This window comes from Eptesicus fuscus, chromosome 1, assembly GCF_027574615.1.
Source record: "Eptesicus fuscus isolate TK198812 chromosome 1, DD_ASM_mEF_20220401, whole genome shotgun sequence".
NCBI classification, from domain to species: Eukaryota; Metazoa; Chordata; class Mammalia; order Chiroptera; family Vespertilionidae; genus Eptesicus; species Eptesicus fuscus.
The window spans coordinates 70,639,106-70,657,024 of NC_072473.1; the positions used below are offsets into that span (position 1 = coordinate 70,639,106).

Sequence of the window (17,919 nt, forward strand, 5' to 3'; positions counted from 1 at the left end):
AGTTGCCTCCATGACACCCAGGAAGATGTCAGTGTGTGTTTTTCATTTGCTTTATTTATCTTGGGGGGAAGGGAAAATATAATCTACAAGATAATGGCCCTGTTGGTTTGTGTACACGTATACCCTAAAATGACCTCCCCACATAGACAGACATATGTGTACCATCTTTAATCACTCTGGAGCAACTCTCACATCTTGCTGCATGTACATGTATATGGCTAACTACTGAAGTGTTTTTGTGAGATGGACTCTAGCAAGCATGTGACTGTGAGACTGTATATATGGGAAAATATATTTACTGTGTGTGTGCATGCACATGTGGAGGAGAAGGCTCTGATCTTGAACTAATCCTGCATAGGTATCCTTCCCTTTACAAACCCAGTCTAATGAAGACAGAATAAAATAAACCTCCTATAAAGAGAATCTACTTTTGGTATAAAACAAATGATGTATTCCCATGGGATGGAGGAATCCCTTGATAGATTAAACTGAAAACTTAAACCTACCACTTTAAGAAAAAGGTCCTTCAATTTAAGGCACTGAGTTATATGTAAAATTAATTAGCCTCTACTTTTAATAGTTGTTTAAATTTTAAATGCTTCATATTCTTTAATTAAAATAAGGAATACATGCCGTCAATAGATAATCTAGTTCTTCAAGTCATGAATTTGGAAGTTTCACCTTGCTTTTGTCCAAGCCCAACCTACTAAGTTCACAGTTTGAAACTGAAGCAGTAAACGTGTGTTTTTGTTAATTTTCTTAAGCCAAAAGCTGCCTCACTTCCATTATTCTCAGCAGCTAACCAGGATTTGGCAGCTTCTCCACTGTTGTGGCTGAGGGAGCAGGGATTAGTCCTGTTAGAAGTCTGTGAATCTCAAACCGTTCTCTTAAATCATGTTAAATTTGACCGAAGAGTTGTACCCAGTGTTTCCCTGACAAATAGATTTACTACTCCTGTTGAATTTTCACTGAACTTTGCTAGTGTAAGCAGAGATCTAAGTTACCCCCAATGTTGTCACCTCTACAGTTCTTTATTATTCCAGTGGGTGGAGTTTAGTTGAGGGAAGGACATTTGATATGGGTTAGTTGGATCCAGCAGTATGAAAATTTGCTTTCTTCATTACATGCTGATGTTTCTTCTTGTTAGATGTGCTTTGATGGTTTTGATATTGTGCCAGGGATCGGAAAAGGGGTGGGGGTGTTTTGTGTGTGTGGAGTAAATTATTGTATTTCTTCAATGTCATTGTTCTTATTAATTGATACCTCTCTGTCTTATTTCTCTCATTCTTTCAAAATAAAAAAATTGAAATTTGGAGGAAACGGGACAAATAATGGAAGTCTGGAAAGTAAGGGTCATATCAAGAGATTCGGGCTCTTTTTTTTTTTCCTGGATAAGGGAGAAGAAAGAGAAGGGAATGTATAGTCACTTAATATATTAATGAGATTACCAACTTTCCAATCTCATTTAGGTTCCTCCACACCTCTGTGATAGAAAGCTATAGAATTAGGAACTCAATGCAATTTCTAGGTTTGGGGAATTCTGCTTCATTAGCTGATGCCAGGGGAAGGTGGAAGAATGATTTCAGAGAAAATTGCAGGTATATTAAATAAGGGTGAACCAGTTTCTCTCACTATATGTGTCCACAATGTGGCACAAGTTCCAGTGCACAGACTTGTCACATTAGCCAAGTTATTTCCTCACTCAAGGCCCCAGTTTCATCATCTATTAAAAAAAAAGGGGGATTGACGGCTTAAAATCCCTTCCAATTTACAACTGAGTCTATGAAATGATTAAAATGACTCTTGAGAAATGTTCAGTTTTAGTAGAAAAGGAAGAACAGCTATCATGAAAATAATGAACACTCATTTCTCATGCATTATTAATGAGTTAATTAAAGTGCTCTGGAAAACCATACAAATATAAACCGTGGTAAACAGTCATTTCTGCTGTAATCTCCCAAATACATCAACTTAACTTTTGATTCTTCATCTCTCCCTAAAATAGCCAAGTTTCCTCTTACAGTTTTACGTACAGTTTGGCTTCAAAAAATCAGCGAGAGCTGTTAAATTTATATCTTTCCTCTCTGGTTCCTACTCTAGTAAGAGATTAAACTAGGGACTAAGCTCAGGTCTCACACTAAGCCCTTGTTGCTATTTTAGCCAATTTCTTTAAGGTCCATCACTCCTCAAAGTTAGGAATTTTTATGTGTAGACTTGGCTGGTTATGTGCAAGGTGCCACATCTGGCCCAGGACACGTTTTTAGCAAACCCTGGAGGGTATGGGTACCCATCCTCGGTAAAAGGAGGGTAGATTCAGCCTTTTTTTTACCCCCTTCCCACATAGGGAAAGTGATAGCTTTAGAGGTCACAGACCCTTTAACCTAAGTCTCTTGCCCAGCATAGGAGTGGCAGTCTTTACTGCAAAGTTTGCAATTTCATATTTTCCCGCCAAGTCCGACATTTGGGGTCAATCTGGGCAAAACCCTCGCTATAATTAATCTTGTTAAGTTCAAGAATTCAGACGCTGATCTGTTTTACGCAAAATAAAGAATGTGAACACTATTAGGACAGCTGAAACGCCAGCCAATCAGTTTGCTCCTGCCTCAACGGCCCACTCACCACAAGTTCCCGGGACCTGGCGGGTGGGGCAAGCGACACAACCGAATTGGGTCTGCGTCAGCCTCGGCGTCAGCATCGGCGCCAGCGCGCGCGCCGCCTGGCGCTGTTGAGCTGTAACCCAACCAATCAGAGTTCAGCAGGACGCAGCCGCTCTGCCGGGTCGCCTCCTGCGTCTGCGCGGAAGAGTGTGCGCAGGGCGGGGCCCGCTCGTTTGAATCCTGGAGGGGATGTTTGAACTCCGGAGGTTCGGGGACAGAGGAATGTATTAGGTAAGGTACTTTTAAATGCCGCGTGAAAGGGGGACTCCGAGATCGAAGAGAAGCTCCTTGACTTCTGAGCAGGACTATCCTGCAAGGTGTGGCTGGGGTAGGGTTTTCCCGGAGCCCGGGAAGCGGAGAGGGTGGGGGCCGCCTTGGGAAGCTACGGTACCAGTCAACCGGGTGGGGTCTGAAGCTGTTCGCTTGCCTTTCTTTGGTAGGAATATAGGAAACAACTCGGAACTTGGAATCTCCCACAGGTTTAGATACACATATTGCTCTCCTGCTCTGGCCTCATCTATTTTAGGGAGGTGAGATTGAGTGTCATTCTGACCATTCCCTTAGTTTTTGTCATTTGAAGCCAAAAATTTAGAAGTCTTCTGGGTTCCTCTCTTTCCTTCTCCCTACATCCAGTACTTTATCATGGCCTTGCCCAGCCTACCTCCAACATATATCACGAACACAATCATTTTCTACTTTTTCCACCGCTGTACATTAGACCTAGTTCAGGCTACAGTTATATCTCTTCAGGACTTCTGCAAAACCCTTTTTTTATTGTCTAAAGTTTTACATATGTCTCCTTTTCCCCCAATTGACCCCCCCCCCCCAGCCATTCCCACCCCGGGCAAGCCCCCACCACCCCAGTGTCTGTGTCCAGTGGTTATGCTAATATGCATGCATACAAGTCCTTTGGTTGCTCTCTAACTCCCCCCCCCTTCCCTGCCATTTGTCTCTGGATCTGTTCTTGTTCATCAAATTATATTGATCATTATATCCCACATATGAGTGAGAGCATGTGATATTTATCTTTCTCCAACTGGCTTATTTCGCTTAGCATAATGCTCTCCATTTCCATCCATGCTGTTGCAAACGGTAAAATTTCCTTCTTTTTATAGCTGCACTGCTGGTGGGAATGCAGACTGGTGCAGCCACTGTGGAAGGCAGTATGGAGTTTCCTCAAAAAAGTAAAAATGGAACTCCCATTTGACCCAGTGATCCCACTTCTAGGACTATATCCCAAGAAACCAGAAACACCAATCAGAAAGGATATATGCTCCCCTATGTTCATAGCAGCACAATTTACAATAGCTATGATTTGGAAACAGCCTAAGTGCCCATCAGCAGAACAGTGGATTAAAAAACTGGTACATCTACGCAATCGGATACTATGCTGCAAGACCCTTTTAATTGCCCTGTTTCCACTCCTTGACCTCTAGCATTCTATTCTTCACACTGCAGCTAATGTGGCCTTAAAACATAAATCAGATGGTATCACTTCCCTCTCTAACACTCCTCCCTACCCGGATAGCTGCCACTTAAAATCCAAACTCCTTACTCTAGCATACAAGTCCCAGTATGGTAGTCCCTGGCTGCCTTTCTGACCTCATCTCCCACTACCCTCTGCCTCTTTGATCTCACTACCTCTCCCTCCCCCACTGGTGTTGCTACTGTTTTCCTAACAGACAAAGCTCTTGCTTCAAGGTCTTAGTAAGTCTTAGTCTTGCTTTTCCATGAAATACTCTTCCAGCACATCTTCAAAACAGTGATGGCGAACCTATGACATACGTGTCAGCACTGACACACGTAGCCATTTCTGATGACACGCGGCTGCTGAGGCGGCCGCATGCCGAGGATGAAACATTTGCAAAATAATGTTTTTTCCTCAAAGTGACACACTACCCGAGTTATGCTCAGTTTTTTGGCGAAGTTTGACACACCAAGCTCAAAAGGTTGCCCATCACTGACATAGCTGGTTCCTTTTTGGCATACAAAAGTCAGTTTAAAGGTCAATCAGGGAGGCTTTCTGTGAACACTTATTCCAAAGTAGTTTCTCACTGCCACCTCATTTCTATCACATCACTGTGTATTATGTTCACTATTAGCTATATACTTATTTATTGACTCTCACACTCCTCCCCACCCCCATAAGTTTCATGAGAGCAGAGACCTTGACTATTATATTATCCCTGGTAGCTAGAACTGTGCTTGGAATATAGATGATGTTGAATAAGTGAGTTAATTAATGGGGAATTTTTCCATTCTGATAAGTCTTAGTTTGCACACCAGTTTGACTTTTGAACTATGCAATTTTAACTTAGCACTGATAAAGTAGGGAACATAAAAGATGAAAAGTAACATTAAGGAGAGGTGGAGAAAAATAGGAGTGATTGGAGAAAGTAAGATTGAGTTCATGAGATGGCTTAATTTTGGACACGTTTATTTGATATAGCCATTTTAAGAGAATTGCTATGTTACCCGTACTCTTACTCTTTTATTTTCCTCCAGGAAGGCCAGTTTAGCTGGTCAGTGTTAACTTGGAGAGTTGTTTCTCTCTATTCCTACTTAGGTCAAAGGCTTTCTGAGAAAGCTAACCTATAAATTTTGTTGTCCAGATTTTTGTCAGGTTTTTTATGGTGTACTTGTTGTATGTTAGGTACTATGTACTGAATGTTTAGAATACATTCAGATGTGGTCCTTGTCTTTGTGGAGTAGAAAGGGACAGTTTGTTTGGTTAATGGTAATGACACTTGTTTCTATATAGAACATGTGCAGTAATGTCAACTCAAAAGAGAGTTAAGAACTCTCAGACACCAAGAACTTCACAACATAGTAATAGTTATCAGACTAATCTCTTGGCTTGGAAACTGAAAGAGGACCTAAGCAACTCAAAGAGCATCTCGAAACATGGACAAAACAGTCCAGTGGAAGATTCTGAACAAGCTGATGCTGATGAGCAAGCAGAAGATGCTCTGCAAATAGCAGTAAGATACTTTGAGAAAGGTAAGACAGATGGTTTTCCTTATGAAAGTCCTATTTCTAGCAAATATTCTAGACTTCTTTGCTGAGAAATTTTAAAGGAGAGCATATTTTTGCTCATTAATGCTTTTCTCTGCTTAATAGACATTTATTGAGCTCTTACTACATATGGGTATGCTAGGTACTAGGTATACAACAGCAAAGCACGTTCCTGGCAGAGTGGTTTCCAAACTGCTGCACATTGGAATCACCCGAAAATCTTTAAAACACACTGATGCCTGGCATCCACTCTTAGACAATTTGATTTTATTGGTATGGGATGCAACCTGGGCATTGGGATTTTGTAAAGGCTCCTAAGGTGATTTCAAAGTTTGGGAATCATACCCTAGTACTGGAACAACTTATAGTCTAAAATCAGTGCTTTTACTTAATTTAGAACAGAGATGCCAAGGCATGATTTAGTTTTCCTCACTGAAGGTGCTATTGCTGTTAAATATGTTAGAGTTTGATCCCCTAGGCCACTGCCACCACCATGCAAATAGAAGTAGGATATAAGGGAGCGAATGCCTGGGTGGAAAGGATTAAATATTCTGTATGCGCCCTAAATAAAAGCGACTGCTACGCGATTGCGTGCAGGAAGGCTAGAGGCCAAGTGGTCCCATTTTCATTCAGATGGACCTCAGACAGTAACCGGATGGAATGTGTGCTTGCCCTGTGTCTGGAGGAAACTGCCTGGGGAAACGCTTCCTGTAGGGCTCTCTCCTCTCTCCTTGTTGAGGTAAAGAGCAAGGGTCCCCCAAAACCATCTGGCCCCTATTCTCCAATGTAAACTATACCTCTGCCTCTCAAGGTGTGGGGGGAACAGTACTTGGAGTTTATGGGAAATTTATCCGGATGCATAAATGGTCGAGTATCCTCAGAAGCCAATCATGCTGCACTGTCGCTACCCCATGCTGATGTCTGGTGGTGTTATGGGGGACCCTGACTTGTGGCCTTGCCCAGCAACTGGAGTGAACCTTGCACTCTGATACAATTGGCTATCCCTTTCACTTTGGCTTATCGTAAACCTTTCTCAATGGACTGACAGATTAGGAAGAAGAGAGAGTCCAAGGGGCTCTCCATTTATACACAGATTCCATTGGGATTCCAGGAGGAGTGCCAAATGAGTTTAAGGCTAGAAATCAGATTGCTGCAGGGTTAGAATCTGTCCTGTTCTGGTGGTCCACTGTAAACAAGAATGTGGATTGGATAAATTATATTTACTACAACCAGCAAAGGCTTGTTAACTATACTCGAGATGAGGTTAAAGGGATAGCTGAACAACTAGATGCCACCAGCAGGATGACCTGGGAGAATAGTTGGCCTTAATATGTGTAATGTTGGGGGTCAGTGTTATACATTCATCCCTGACAGCACAGCTAGACGGAACCATCATTGAGGCCCCACAGGGATTGACAGCTTTAGCTAATGAGTTAGCTGAGAATTCTTAAATTGAGGATCCTTTCTCCAATTTAGCAGTGCTTCACAGAATGGAAGGGAATGACAGTGGTGGGATATTATATCATCTCTCATGTATAAGCGGTCTTATCTAAAGGTTAATTGAAACCTCATTGACCAAACAGAAAAATAATCTTCTCCTAGACACTGCAGAGCATGAAAGTCAATGAATGTTAGCCGAGTTTGAAGAAAAGAGTTAAATAAGAAAAGGGGGAATTGTGAGAATAAACAAGTAATCTTTTCTGTCAAAGAAGGGAGTTTAGGCAGCCACCATTTTGGCTCCCTGGCTTGCAGCTCCTCTGGAGGCTGCCATTTTGAAACCACAAAGGTCAACCCCTTCCTTTAAATTAGCCGATCATGCAAGACTGGGTGCCTAAGCTCTTCCAATCAAGAGTGAGGGACAGGAACAAAAGCCCTAGCAGATGCCTGCTCAATGTGCGTGTGCTCCCATACCATGTATGTGCACACCCTCCTGCAAGAGTAAAGATATTTGCCTTGCAAAAAAAAATATTCTAGAGTTTGAAAAGCTTTGAAGGACTTTTAGGAAGATATTTTATGCATAAAGCTATTCCTTTAAAGTATCCCAAATTGTAATTGTTGAGGCTAGAGACTGAAAGAATTTTAACCACTATTTAATATGGTTCCTTTTTCCAGGTCCCTTTAAAACTTCACGGAGTAAAGATAAAACCTTGGAAAAACACTTGAAAACTGTGGAAAATGTGGCTTGGAAGAATGGTTTAGCTCCAGAAGAAATTGACATCCTATTAAATGTGGCACTCAGTGGCAAATTTGGTATGTCAAGAGGATAAATGAGTTTGCTATTAGTTTTGCCTCCCAGACTTTGAATTAGGTTGTTCACTGGAATCAGCTACAGTTCTTCTTTTTTTTTTTTTTTTACTATTCTCTTCATAAAATAAAAATTGTAATTTCTTACATTCAAATAATCTTATGAACCAAAAGTTTCTGTGTACGTATGTTGAAATGTCTAGTTATCACATATCTTTACAAGTAAACTTTATAGACGCTTCTTACGAAATACATGGGAGACATTTTCAGTATTTCTCTTAAGAAGAATACATATAATTTAAATAATGTTGCTGGAAGGCACCTTGAAAGATAATATGGTCTACTTCATTGCCTTTAGGTTCACTTATCTATGACTGGTCCCTGTTGATGCTATCTCCATTCTATCATCTATGACCTTAACAGTCAAGATGCTTTTTTTAAATGTAAATGCTTCCTTTCCTGTTCTAAGTTCATTTGGAATGGACATGGGGGTGGGGTTCTTAGAAAGAAATAACATCTGGCCAGTATTCTTTTTATTTGAGAAAAATGTTTTAACCTACTCTCATTTACATTTAGACTTGGAAGGTATTTTAGACCCTGTACATCTTCATTTTAAAGGTGTGGAAATTGAGGCCCAGAGTCGTTAAAGAGACTTGCTTAAATGTCAGAGCTGTCACTGGAGAATTCAGACCTCCTAACTTACCTTCTAGGGTTATTGCTATCGGTTTTTCTACCTGTTTTGTTTTTGAGAATTAAGACAATTATCAAAACTGGATATTTTGTATACTATTTCCTGGTCCTTTCATATTGTGTTTTTTTTTTTTTTGTGTATACACTAGCATCATGCTTATAGGGGTGTGTGTATGTGTGTATTGTAAAGCAACAACATATTTCTAGCTGAATTCAATATATGACTCCCAGGTATTTCAGTTCTTTGCTTTTACTTGATTAGTTCTCTGTGTTTTCCTATAAAGTTAAATTTGACCTAATAAAATTGTCTCTTAGCCTGGCCGGCGTGGCTCAGTGGTTGAGCGTCTACCTATAAACCAGGAGGTCATGGTTTAATTCCCGGTTAGGGTACATGCCCGGATAGTAGGCTCGGTCCCCCGTGGGGAGCTTGTAGGAGGCAGCCAGCTGATGATTCTCTGTCATCATTGATGTTTCTATCTCTCTCTCCCTCTCCCTTCCTCTCTGAAATCAATAAAAAAATATATTAAAAATATGTCTTTAAAAAAAGATTTTGAAAAAAAATTGGCTCTTTTTCTCGTAAGTGATTTCAGATTGTTTGGTTCTAATATCTTTTCAGGAATCTGTGTTTAACTGATTAGTGTCTATCAAGAACAATTCTCTCTCTACCTTCTGCCCTTAAAACATATATAGAATGTACAGATATTTTCTATTTTGAAATTTCTCTTTTCTTTTTTGATATATCAGGAATTAATGGTTAAAAGGTTTTTATGACATTTGCCAGGCCTTATGGCAAATGTATGCCTCTTTCAAAATGCAGGCCACAGACTTAGAAACTCGTATATATGATTTATTTATTTTTTTAAATATATTTTTATTGATTTCAGAGGGAGAGGAAGAAGGAGATAGAAATATCAATGATGAGAGAGAATCATTGATCGGCTGCCTCTTCTACACTAGGGATCGAGCCCACAACCTGGGCATGTGCCCTGACCGGTAATTGAACCATGACCTCCTAGTTCACAGGTTGACATTCAACCACTGAGTCATGCCAGCTGGGCTATATATGATTGGAAAAAAATCTCTAGCTTTTAATTTTTTGTTAATCTGGAATTTGGTGATGTCAAATGTGGCTTCCTTAATTGCTTTTTCCCCTTTTAGTTATATCTATGATATTTCCCATCACTATTAGATCTTTACATGTAACTCTTTTTGCTCAGTTTTAATGTGTATTTAGGGACAGGTGTGATACAAATGTCATAATTAGGTGCAAAGAGACTTTAATTTTAGACTTTAGAAGTTAATTTCCAAGTCACTGGGACGTAAGAATAGTCTGTATTGAATAACCCCTTTGAATTTGGTACATGTGTAAAGTGTTAGTGGCCAGACTGTTCTAAATTTTAGAAGGGTTAGGGGATGGGAGTGGGGGAAAAAAGAGAAATAAAAACAAGGAACCAGAGTGGAAAGCAGAGGTTTTTATTCTTGTGATTCATTTTCTGCCATCACTGCTTCCTTTCTTCTCCACAGAATGATGTGGTAGACATTGATAGAGATATATTATTGCAGTTAGGATGAATAACATAGCTTACCACACACAAAAAAATGGTAGCTATGTGAGGAGATAATATGTTAATTAGCCTGACTAGTAGTTATTTCACTATGTATATGTATATCATATCATATCATATCATATATATAGTATTAAATATATACAATGTTTATTTAAAAAATAAATAGAGGTCTTCACCCTCAGGGAAAAAAAGACACGTGTATAAGATGTTTCTGAGAATGCTACTTGCAAGTGAAGTAAAGAACATCCTTATTTCAGTGAATGGATGTGATCACCGTGCTATAATGCATATAACATTTTTTAAAGACATGTAAAATGTTTCTAAGAATGCTACTTGTGGGAGAAGATGAGAACAGTGTTATTATAGTGAATGAAGGTGATTGCCACATTTTAAGGCATTTAAAACAGTGGTTAAAGACACATGCATCCAAGATGTTTTTGAGAATTCTACTTGCGTGAGAAGTTAAGAATAGTGTTTTTTCACTGAATGGTTATGCTCACCACACAAGAATGTGAATAAAACAATGTTTAAATACAAAAGAAGAAATTAATGAGATACTTATTTAATTCTTAAAGCCTTAACCCTTTGCACTCGCTTGCTTTTTTCTCGAGCTGCTACCGATGCTAACTGTCGAGTCACACTCGACATCCGAGTGCAAAAGGTTAATAAGCAGAATTTAATATAGGGTGTATACAAAGCTCTTTGCAAAATCACTTCTCTTGCCAGATGGGAGGATATCTTGGAAGCCAGAGAGTGTTATGGAAAAATTGGATCAGTTTAGAATATTACTGCCATCTAATTCCAAGGATAGCTGTTCATTCTGCTACCCTCTCCACTTTTTTTTTTGGGGGGGGGGGTGGAGTATACAAATATATTATTTATTCTTAAATGTAGCAGTCCATTTAAGATGTCTGTCAGTAGCTTTAAATAAATCAGAGTCTATTGTGTCATTAAAAATAATAACAAAAGAATAATCCTTGAAATTTTCTGGTATTTTTTTTTAGATATAATTCACATACCATAAAATTCACATTTTTTGAAGCATCCAATTCCTGGTTGTTGTTTTTAAACACACACACACACACACACACACATTCACTGATTTGTGCAACCATCACCACTCTCTAATTGCCAAACATATCATCACCCCAAAAAGAAACCCTGAACTCATCCTCCCTTTTCAAATAGAAACATTAGAGCCAAAGAATTTGCTTTATAATTTATATTAGGACGTAAAGGTACATTTTTTTGAACCGTGTTTTGTAATGATGATAAAAGATGTCATATATTGTTCATGTTTTTTTAAATATATTTTATTGATTTTTTTACAGAGAGGAAGGGAGAGGGATAGAGAGTTAGAAACATCGATGTGAGAGAAACACCGATCAGCTGCCTCATGCACACCCCCTCCTGGGGATGTGCCCCCAATCAAGGCCTTTGACCAGAATTGAACCTGGGACCCTTCAGTCCGCAGGCTGACACTCTATCTACCGAGCCAAACCCGTTAGGGCTTGTTCATGTTTTTTTTATTGCATTCAATATTAAGTGAGATTTTTAGGACCAAGAGTGAGTAAGTAAGGGTTCAAGATACTAAAATGCAGTTTAATTTAGAGTTTGTCTGCTTTCCAGGGAGTGCTGTAAACTCTCGGATATTGAGATGCATGATTCCAGCAACTCTAATATCAGAAGATTCTGTGGTTAAGGCGGTCTCCTGGCTTTGCGTTGGCAAGTGTTGTGGTAGCACCAAGGTAATCTTTTTAAACAATTTGATGATAAGTCCTTCAGAACCACTTAAGGGCTGGCAAGGACGAGCCACTTATGGGGTAATGGCACTGGCCTTTAGTGCAAAGCCTATGGTTTTGGAACAATATAGCTTGATGCAAGGATTCTGTTCAAACAGAAATTTTTACTGAGAGAGAAAATCTACCAACCGGCTTTGTGCTAGAGGCTTCTAAAACAGCCCAGAGGGGGGGGAATTAAGTTCTTCTGTGTCACTTATATTTCTCTAAAGATAAGCATTTGTCTCTCAATAGGTACTTTTTTATCGTTGGCTGGTTGCAATGTTTGACTTCATTGATCACAAGGAGAAAATTAACTTGCTCTATGGCTTCTTTTTTGCTTCATTGCAAGATGATGCACTGGTAAGTAAAAATTGAAGAGCATCATGTATCATTCAAATGGTATGTGCTTGTATATTGACAAACCACATGTGCTTCAAAATGCCACACAATGTGTTTTTCCTTATTTGAAGATAGCAAACATAGAAGAGTATAAAGAATAACATTATACCCTTGCACCTGTCTCAGATTAACAAATACAATTTTTTTTTACCGTTTTTGCTTTATATATTCTTTCAAGGAAATACAATGTTACAAATGTAATTAACTCCGAATTGGAGTCTCTGCTGATTGAGAGCAGTGATTGCCATCTTTTCCCTTTTAAACCACTTACATGGTGTCCTTTGGGTCATTTATTCTACATTTTCTTGATTAACACTGCAAAATCCTCATCAGAATTAATGAGGAGAGGGTTGCTTTTCATGAGATGCCAGCAGACTGATTTTGATTAAATAGCATAATTACTCCCATTGAAAACATGAATAATTCTAAGAAAGCAATCTACTGTCCACCTGGAAGACTTCAAAGACCATCTTCGCAGACCATGTGAACCATTCATCTAACCAAATTCCTCTCATTTTTAAAAATTGACATTTCCACTGTGTTCAATGCATTGCACTAGGCCAGTGGTCGGCAAACTGCGGCTCTTTGGTCCCTTGAGTGTGGCTCTTCCACAAAATACCACGTGCGGGCGCGCACGTACAGTGAGATTGAAACTTCGTGGCCCATGCGCAGAAGTCTGTTTTCGGCTCAAAAGAAATTTCAATCGTTGTACTGTTGATATTTGGCTCTGTTGACTAATGAGTGTGCTGACCACTGCACTAGGCAATGCAGAAGGTTAAAAGTTTAGCAGATGGTTTCTGTATTTCAGGGATTTATACTCCACTTGGGGGATTAAGGAAAGCACATTAAGTTAAATAACTCAAGAATTAAATTATCAAAGGCAGTATATAATAGTGTGAGGGGAACAATTGCTGTGATATTACCTGGAGGGCAGAGAAAACTGTAAACCAAAGTGATTAGAAAAAGCATTTTAAAGTGTTTGGGTATTGAGCTGTGCCTTGAAGATTGAATAGGATTTGAGATTTGATAAAAATAAATGATGTTTGACAGGAATATTTCAAGCAAAGTTGTGAGATGTGTAGATTGTGCTTAACTGACTGACTTATAGTTGGTGTCAGGCGGTGGTGGGTGGTAAGGCTTGAAAAGTTGGGTGAGAAAAGATTGTAGAGGTCTCTGAATGTGATGCTAAGGAATTGAACTTTATCCTCTATCCAGTGGGGAAATCATTGAAAAAGTTTGGGCAGAACATGTTGAAAGGAACATTGTAGGGAGCTATATCTAGTTATGCCAAACGGTATGAACTAGGAGGGAGGCCAGAGTTAGGAAAACTAGTTAGGGGACCAATATGGTAATCCAGGTACAACATGAAGTTGTAGACTGGCGATTCTCAAATGGTTTGTGGTCCCTTTGAGGCTCCCTGAGACCTTTCAGGAGATCTGAAAGGTCAAAATTATTTTCATAGCAATATCAAGATGTTACGTGCTATTTTCACTGTGTTTGCTTTTGCACTGATGGTGCTAAAGCAATGTTGGTTAAAACTGCTGGTGCCTTAGCCCAAATCAGGACAGTGGACCCAAACTGTACTAGTGGTCATTGTATTCTTCACTGCAGTAAAAAAACAAGAATGCTAGTTTCACTTAAGCATGTCCCAAATGAAGTAGAAAGAATTAACTCATTATTTGTATTAAATTTCAACCTTTAAAATATGTCTTTAATATTCTGTGTGATGAAATTGGAAGTACAAATAAATCTCTTCTGCATACCGAAGTACAATAGGTATTTTGAGGAGAAGCACTTGTATGGTTGAGTTGCGAGCTAAACTATTAGCAGTTTTTCATGAAATACCATTTTAAGTTGAAAGAATGACTGACATATAAACTATGTTTATTCAGACATGGGCATTTGGCAGACAGTGAGCCTGTCATTTCAAAGAAAACAAATGGCAATATTTGTTGCCAATGATAAAATTTGAGCTTTCAAATAAAAATGAAAAGTTTAGAAAATTTGTATGTGCCATTGTAAACTTTACAACTTACATAAAGACTTAAAGAGCCCTAGCTGGTTTGGCTCAGTGGATAGAGTGTCGGTCTGAAGACTGAAGGGTCACCGGTTCGATTCCAGTTAAGGGCACATGCCCATGTTGTGGGCTGGACCCCCATAGGGGGCGTGCAAGAAGCAGCTAATCAATGATTCTCATCATTGATGTTTCTATCTCTCTGTCTCCTTTCCTCTCTGAAATCAATAAAAATATATTTTAAAAAGACTTAAAAGACTATTCTGATGAGATTGGTAGTAGCAGTATTAATGAATGTGATTTTTATTTTTTAAGCATTTTTGTTGTTGTTAATCCTCACCCAAGGATATTTTTTTCATTGATTTTTTTTTTTTTTAGAGAGAGTGGAAGAGAGGGAGGGGGAGGGGAGAGAGAGAAACATTGATGTGAGAGAGACAGATCGATTGGTTGCCTCTTGTGCCACCTGGCTGGGGATCGAACCTGCAACCCTTTGGTGTGTTCATCAATGCTTTAACCACTTAGCAACACCAGCTAGGACATGAATATGATTTTTATTTTAATTTTTTAAACTTTAAATATATTTTTATTGTTGATAGTACTGCAGATATCTCCCATTTCTCCCCTCATTTCCCCTTCCTCCAGCCCTCACCCCCCCACACACGTCTTCACTACCCTATTGCCCGTGTCCATGGGCTATGCGTATAAATAAATACATTCTCTTCTCGTCCCCTCAACCCCACATCAAGGTATGTAAGTTTGTTATGAACGGGATTTTTAGGTATTGTGTAATTAAATGTGTCAATATTTGGAACTCAGTGAATCAGTATATTCTAGAGGATATAAAATCATGCATGAATAAAAAATTCATTCAAAATGCAAGATATATCAATGAATTTTAGTGGAACAGAGTAAATGTTCATTGATAAGGTTTCACAATCCACATTGCTGCTAACCCTTAAGAAACTACTACTTAATCAAGTTTTTGTGTAGTGCCAAAGACTAATATTCACGATTTTCTGAAAAGGCTATTAAAATACTCCTACATATCTTTGTGAGGCTAGGTTTTCTTCATGTACTTCAATCAGAACAACATAGCTTTTTTTAACTTTAATATTTTTTATTTTTCAATTACAGATGACATACAATATTTTATATGTTACTAAGGGATCATCCCAAGAAATCTAGTACATATCTGACACCATACATAGTTATTACAATATTATTGACTATGTTCCCTATGCTGTACTTTACATCCCCATGACTGTTCTGTAACTACCAATTTGTACTTCTTAATCCCTTCACCTTGTTCACCCATCTCCCTGACCCCCCTCTCATCTGGCAATAGTAAAAATAGAACAGCATATCATAACATGTTCAAGGAAGAAGCAGAGAATCTAACTGTATTCTATTAAGTCAGAAACATTGAAGAAATTTGTAAAAATGTAAGTCTTTGCCATTCTGGTCAATTTTTTGATGGGAAAATATAGTTATTTTTCACAAAATATATCATTTATATTAGCATGTATTGGGTTTATTATTTTTAATGAATAATAAACATTTAAAGTTTCTATTATGAATATTGATACTAGTAGATATAATCCATATAAATAAAAGCTTTTTGGGGGTCTCTAATTTTTTAAGAATGTAAATATGAGACTAAAAAGTTTGAGACTCACTGTCGTAGACCAAGGTGGTAGCAGTGAGAATAAAAAATTGAAAGTATGTATTTTAGCGGAAATTATAAAGGAAGAATTGACATGAGCAGGTACTTAAATTGGATTAAGGGAAGGGTCAAGAAATAAAGATCTGTGTTTATAAGTCAGCATAACTCAATGATGGTAGCTTTGACACTAAAAGGAAATTTGTGAGGAGATAGTTTGGAAGGAATATATTAAATACATACTATGCCAGATATTGAACTACCAGTAGTATTGGAAATACAAATATGAATAAGACATAATAATTAACTCATGTGAGGATTATATGCCAGGCACCAGGTGATTTATATATAGATACAGTATTTCATGAACTCCAAGATACCTTCACTTGTAAGATGCATATGAGCCACTATGAAAGAATTCTGCCATTAATACTGTTACATAACATTGATGACAGGATTAGTCCTATTTTCAGTTATGTTAGAATGTAAAAGAAAGACATGTTAGAACACTATGTAAAGTATTTTTTTCCGGTTCTGAGAGTTTGAAACTTCTTTTTTTCTTCAATATTCTTATTTTACTTGATTTTGAAACAGAGAGACATCAATTTGTTGTTCCACTTACTTATGCATTCATTGGTTGATTCTTGTATGTTTCTTTGGAATATTGGAACAATGCTCTAACCAACTAAGCTACCTGGCCAGGGCCTTACTTCAATATTCTTTTTGTTTTAAAATATATTTTTATTAATTTCATAGAGAAAAGGAGAGGGAGAGAGAGATAGAAATGTCAATGATGAGAGAGATCAGCTGCCTTCTGCATGTTCTCCAATAGAGATGGAGTCCGCTACCCAGGCATGTGCCCTCACCAGGAATTGAACTGTGACCTCCTGGTTCATAGGTCGATGCTCAACCACTGAGCCACACAGGCTGGGCTTACTTCAGTATTCTTGGGGGCAGAACATTTATTGAGCACCTGCTATTTTTTTGTACTTGTGCTGTCCAATACGATAGCCACTGATATCATATGACTAGTGAGCACTGGAAATGTGGCTAGGCCAAACTGAAATGTGCTTTAAGTGTGAAATACATACCACTTTTATTTCCATTTTAGAGATGAGGAATCTGAAGCACAGAGAAGTCAAATAATTACATAGGGTCACATGACTAGAGCAAGGATTTATGGAAAATTATATCATTTCCATTTTAGAGATGAGACAACTGAGGCCTGGAAAGTTAGGTAGCTTTGCTAAGGAAAGCCACTAGTAAGAGGCTGAGCCTCGAAGATCTTTACATGTAGTAAGGGAAAAGATAAGTACAGTATGATGAATCCTGTGATAGTATCCATAGGGTTCTATGGGAGTATACAGGAGAGGTATCAGAATAAGACTAGGGATCAAGGTTAGAGTTACAGAAATTTGTTTTGCAACAGGGAGAGAGATACCTCTCCTGACAATAAGTAAAAGGATGAGTGTTGGTGCTAACAAATTTGTGGGTTAGTAAGTGACACAATTGAAGGAATTCCTGACTGGTGATCTTGGTGATTTTTCAGTCAAGTAAGAGGCAAACTCCTGCTCTTCTTCCTTTTCCTCCTCTTCCCCCTCTTCCTCCTCCTCCTCTCCCTTCCTCTCTGAAATCAATAAAAATATATTTAAAAAAAGAGGCAAAGTCTTCTGTTGAGTGTGAAGAGGGGAAAATAGAATATCATGTTTAAGGAAAGAGTGTAAATTTTGAAATAGCTCCTGATGGAAATGGGCATAGTAGATGATTAGAGATGCAGAAGTTTTGAAGGACCAGATGAGGTTACAGAGAACAAATTTGTAATGTTACTAATATGCAAGGGTAGGTAATTTGTCCAGGGTCAGACAAGGAGGCAAGAGAGTGATTGAGCTGA

The 17,919-nt window shown here is 38.5% G+C and overlaps 1 protein-coding gene across 1 annotated transcript in view; it reads left to right on the forward strand.

The window, feature by feature from the left end:
- Nucleotides 1-2,783: 2,783 nt before the first annotated feature.
- Nucleotides 2,784-17,919, forward strand: part of CENPI (centromere protein I) — a 65,256-nt gene continuing 50,120 nt past the window's right edge. The window contains exons 1-6 of the mRNA XM_054720366.1: nt 2,784-2,888; nt 3,773-3,841; nt 5,419-5,657; nt 7,785-7,922; nt 11,804-11,922; nt 12,208-12,315. Of these exons, the coding sequence (XP_054576341.1) occupies nt 5,432-5,657; nt 7,785-7,922; nt 11,804-11,922; nt 12,208-12,315 (591 nt within the window). The 5' untranslated portion in view covers nt 2,784-2,888; nt 3,773-3,841; nt 5,419-5,431. The remainder of the gene's footprint in view (nt 2,889-3,772; nt 3,842-5,418; nt 5,658-7,784; nt 7,923-11,803; nt 11,923-12,207; nt 12,316-17,919) is intronic.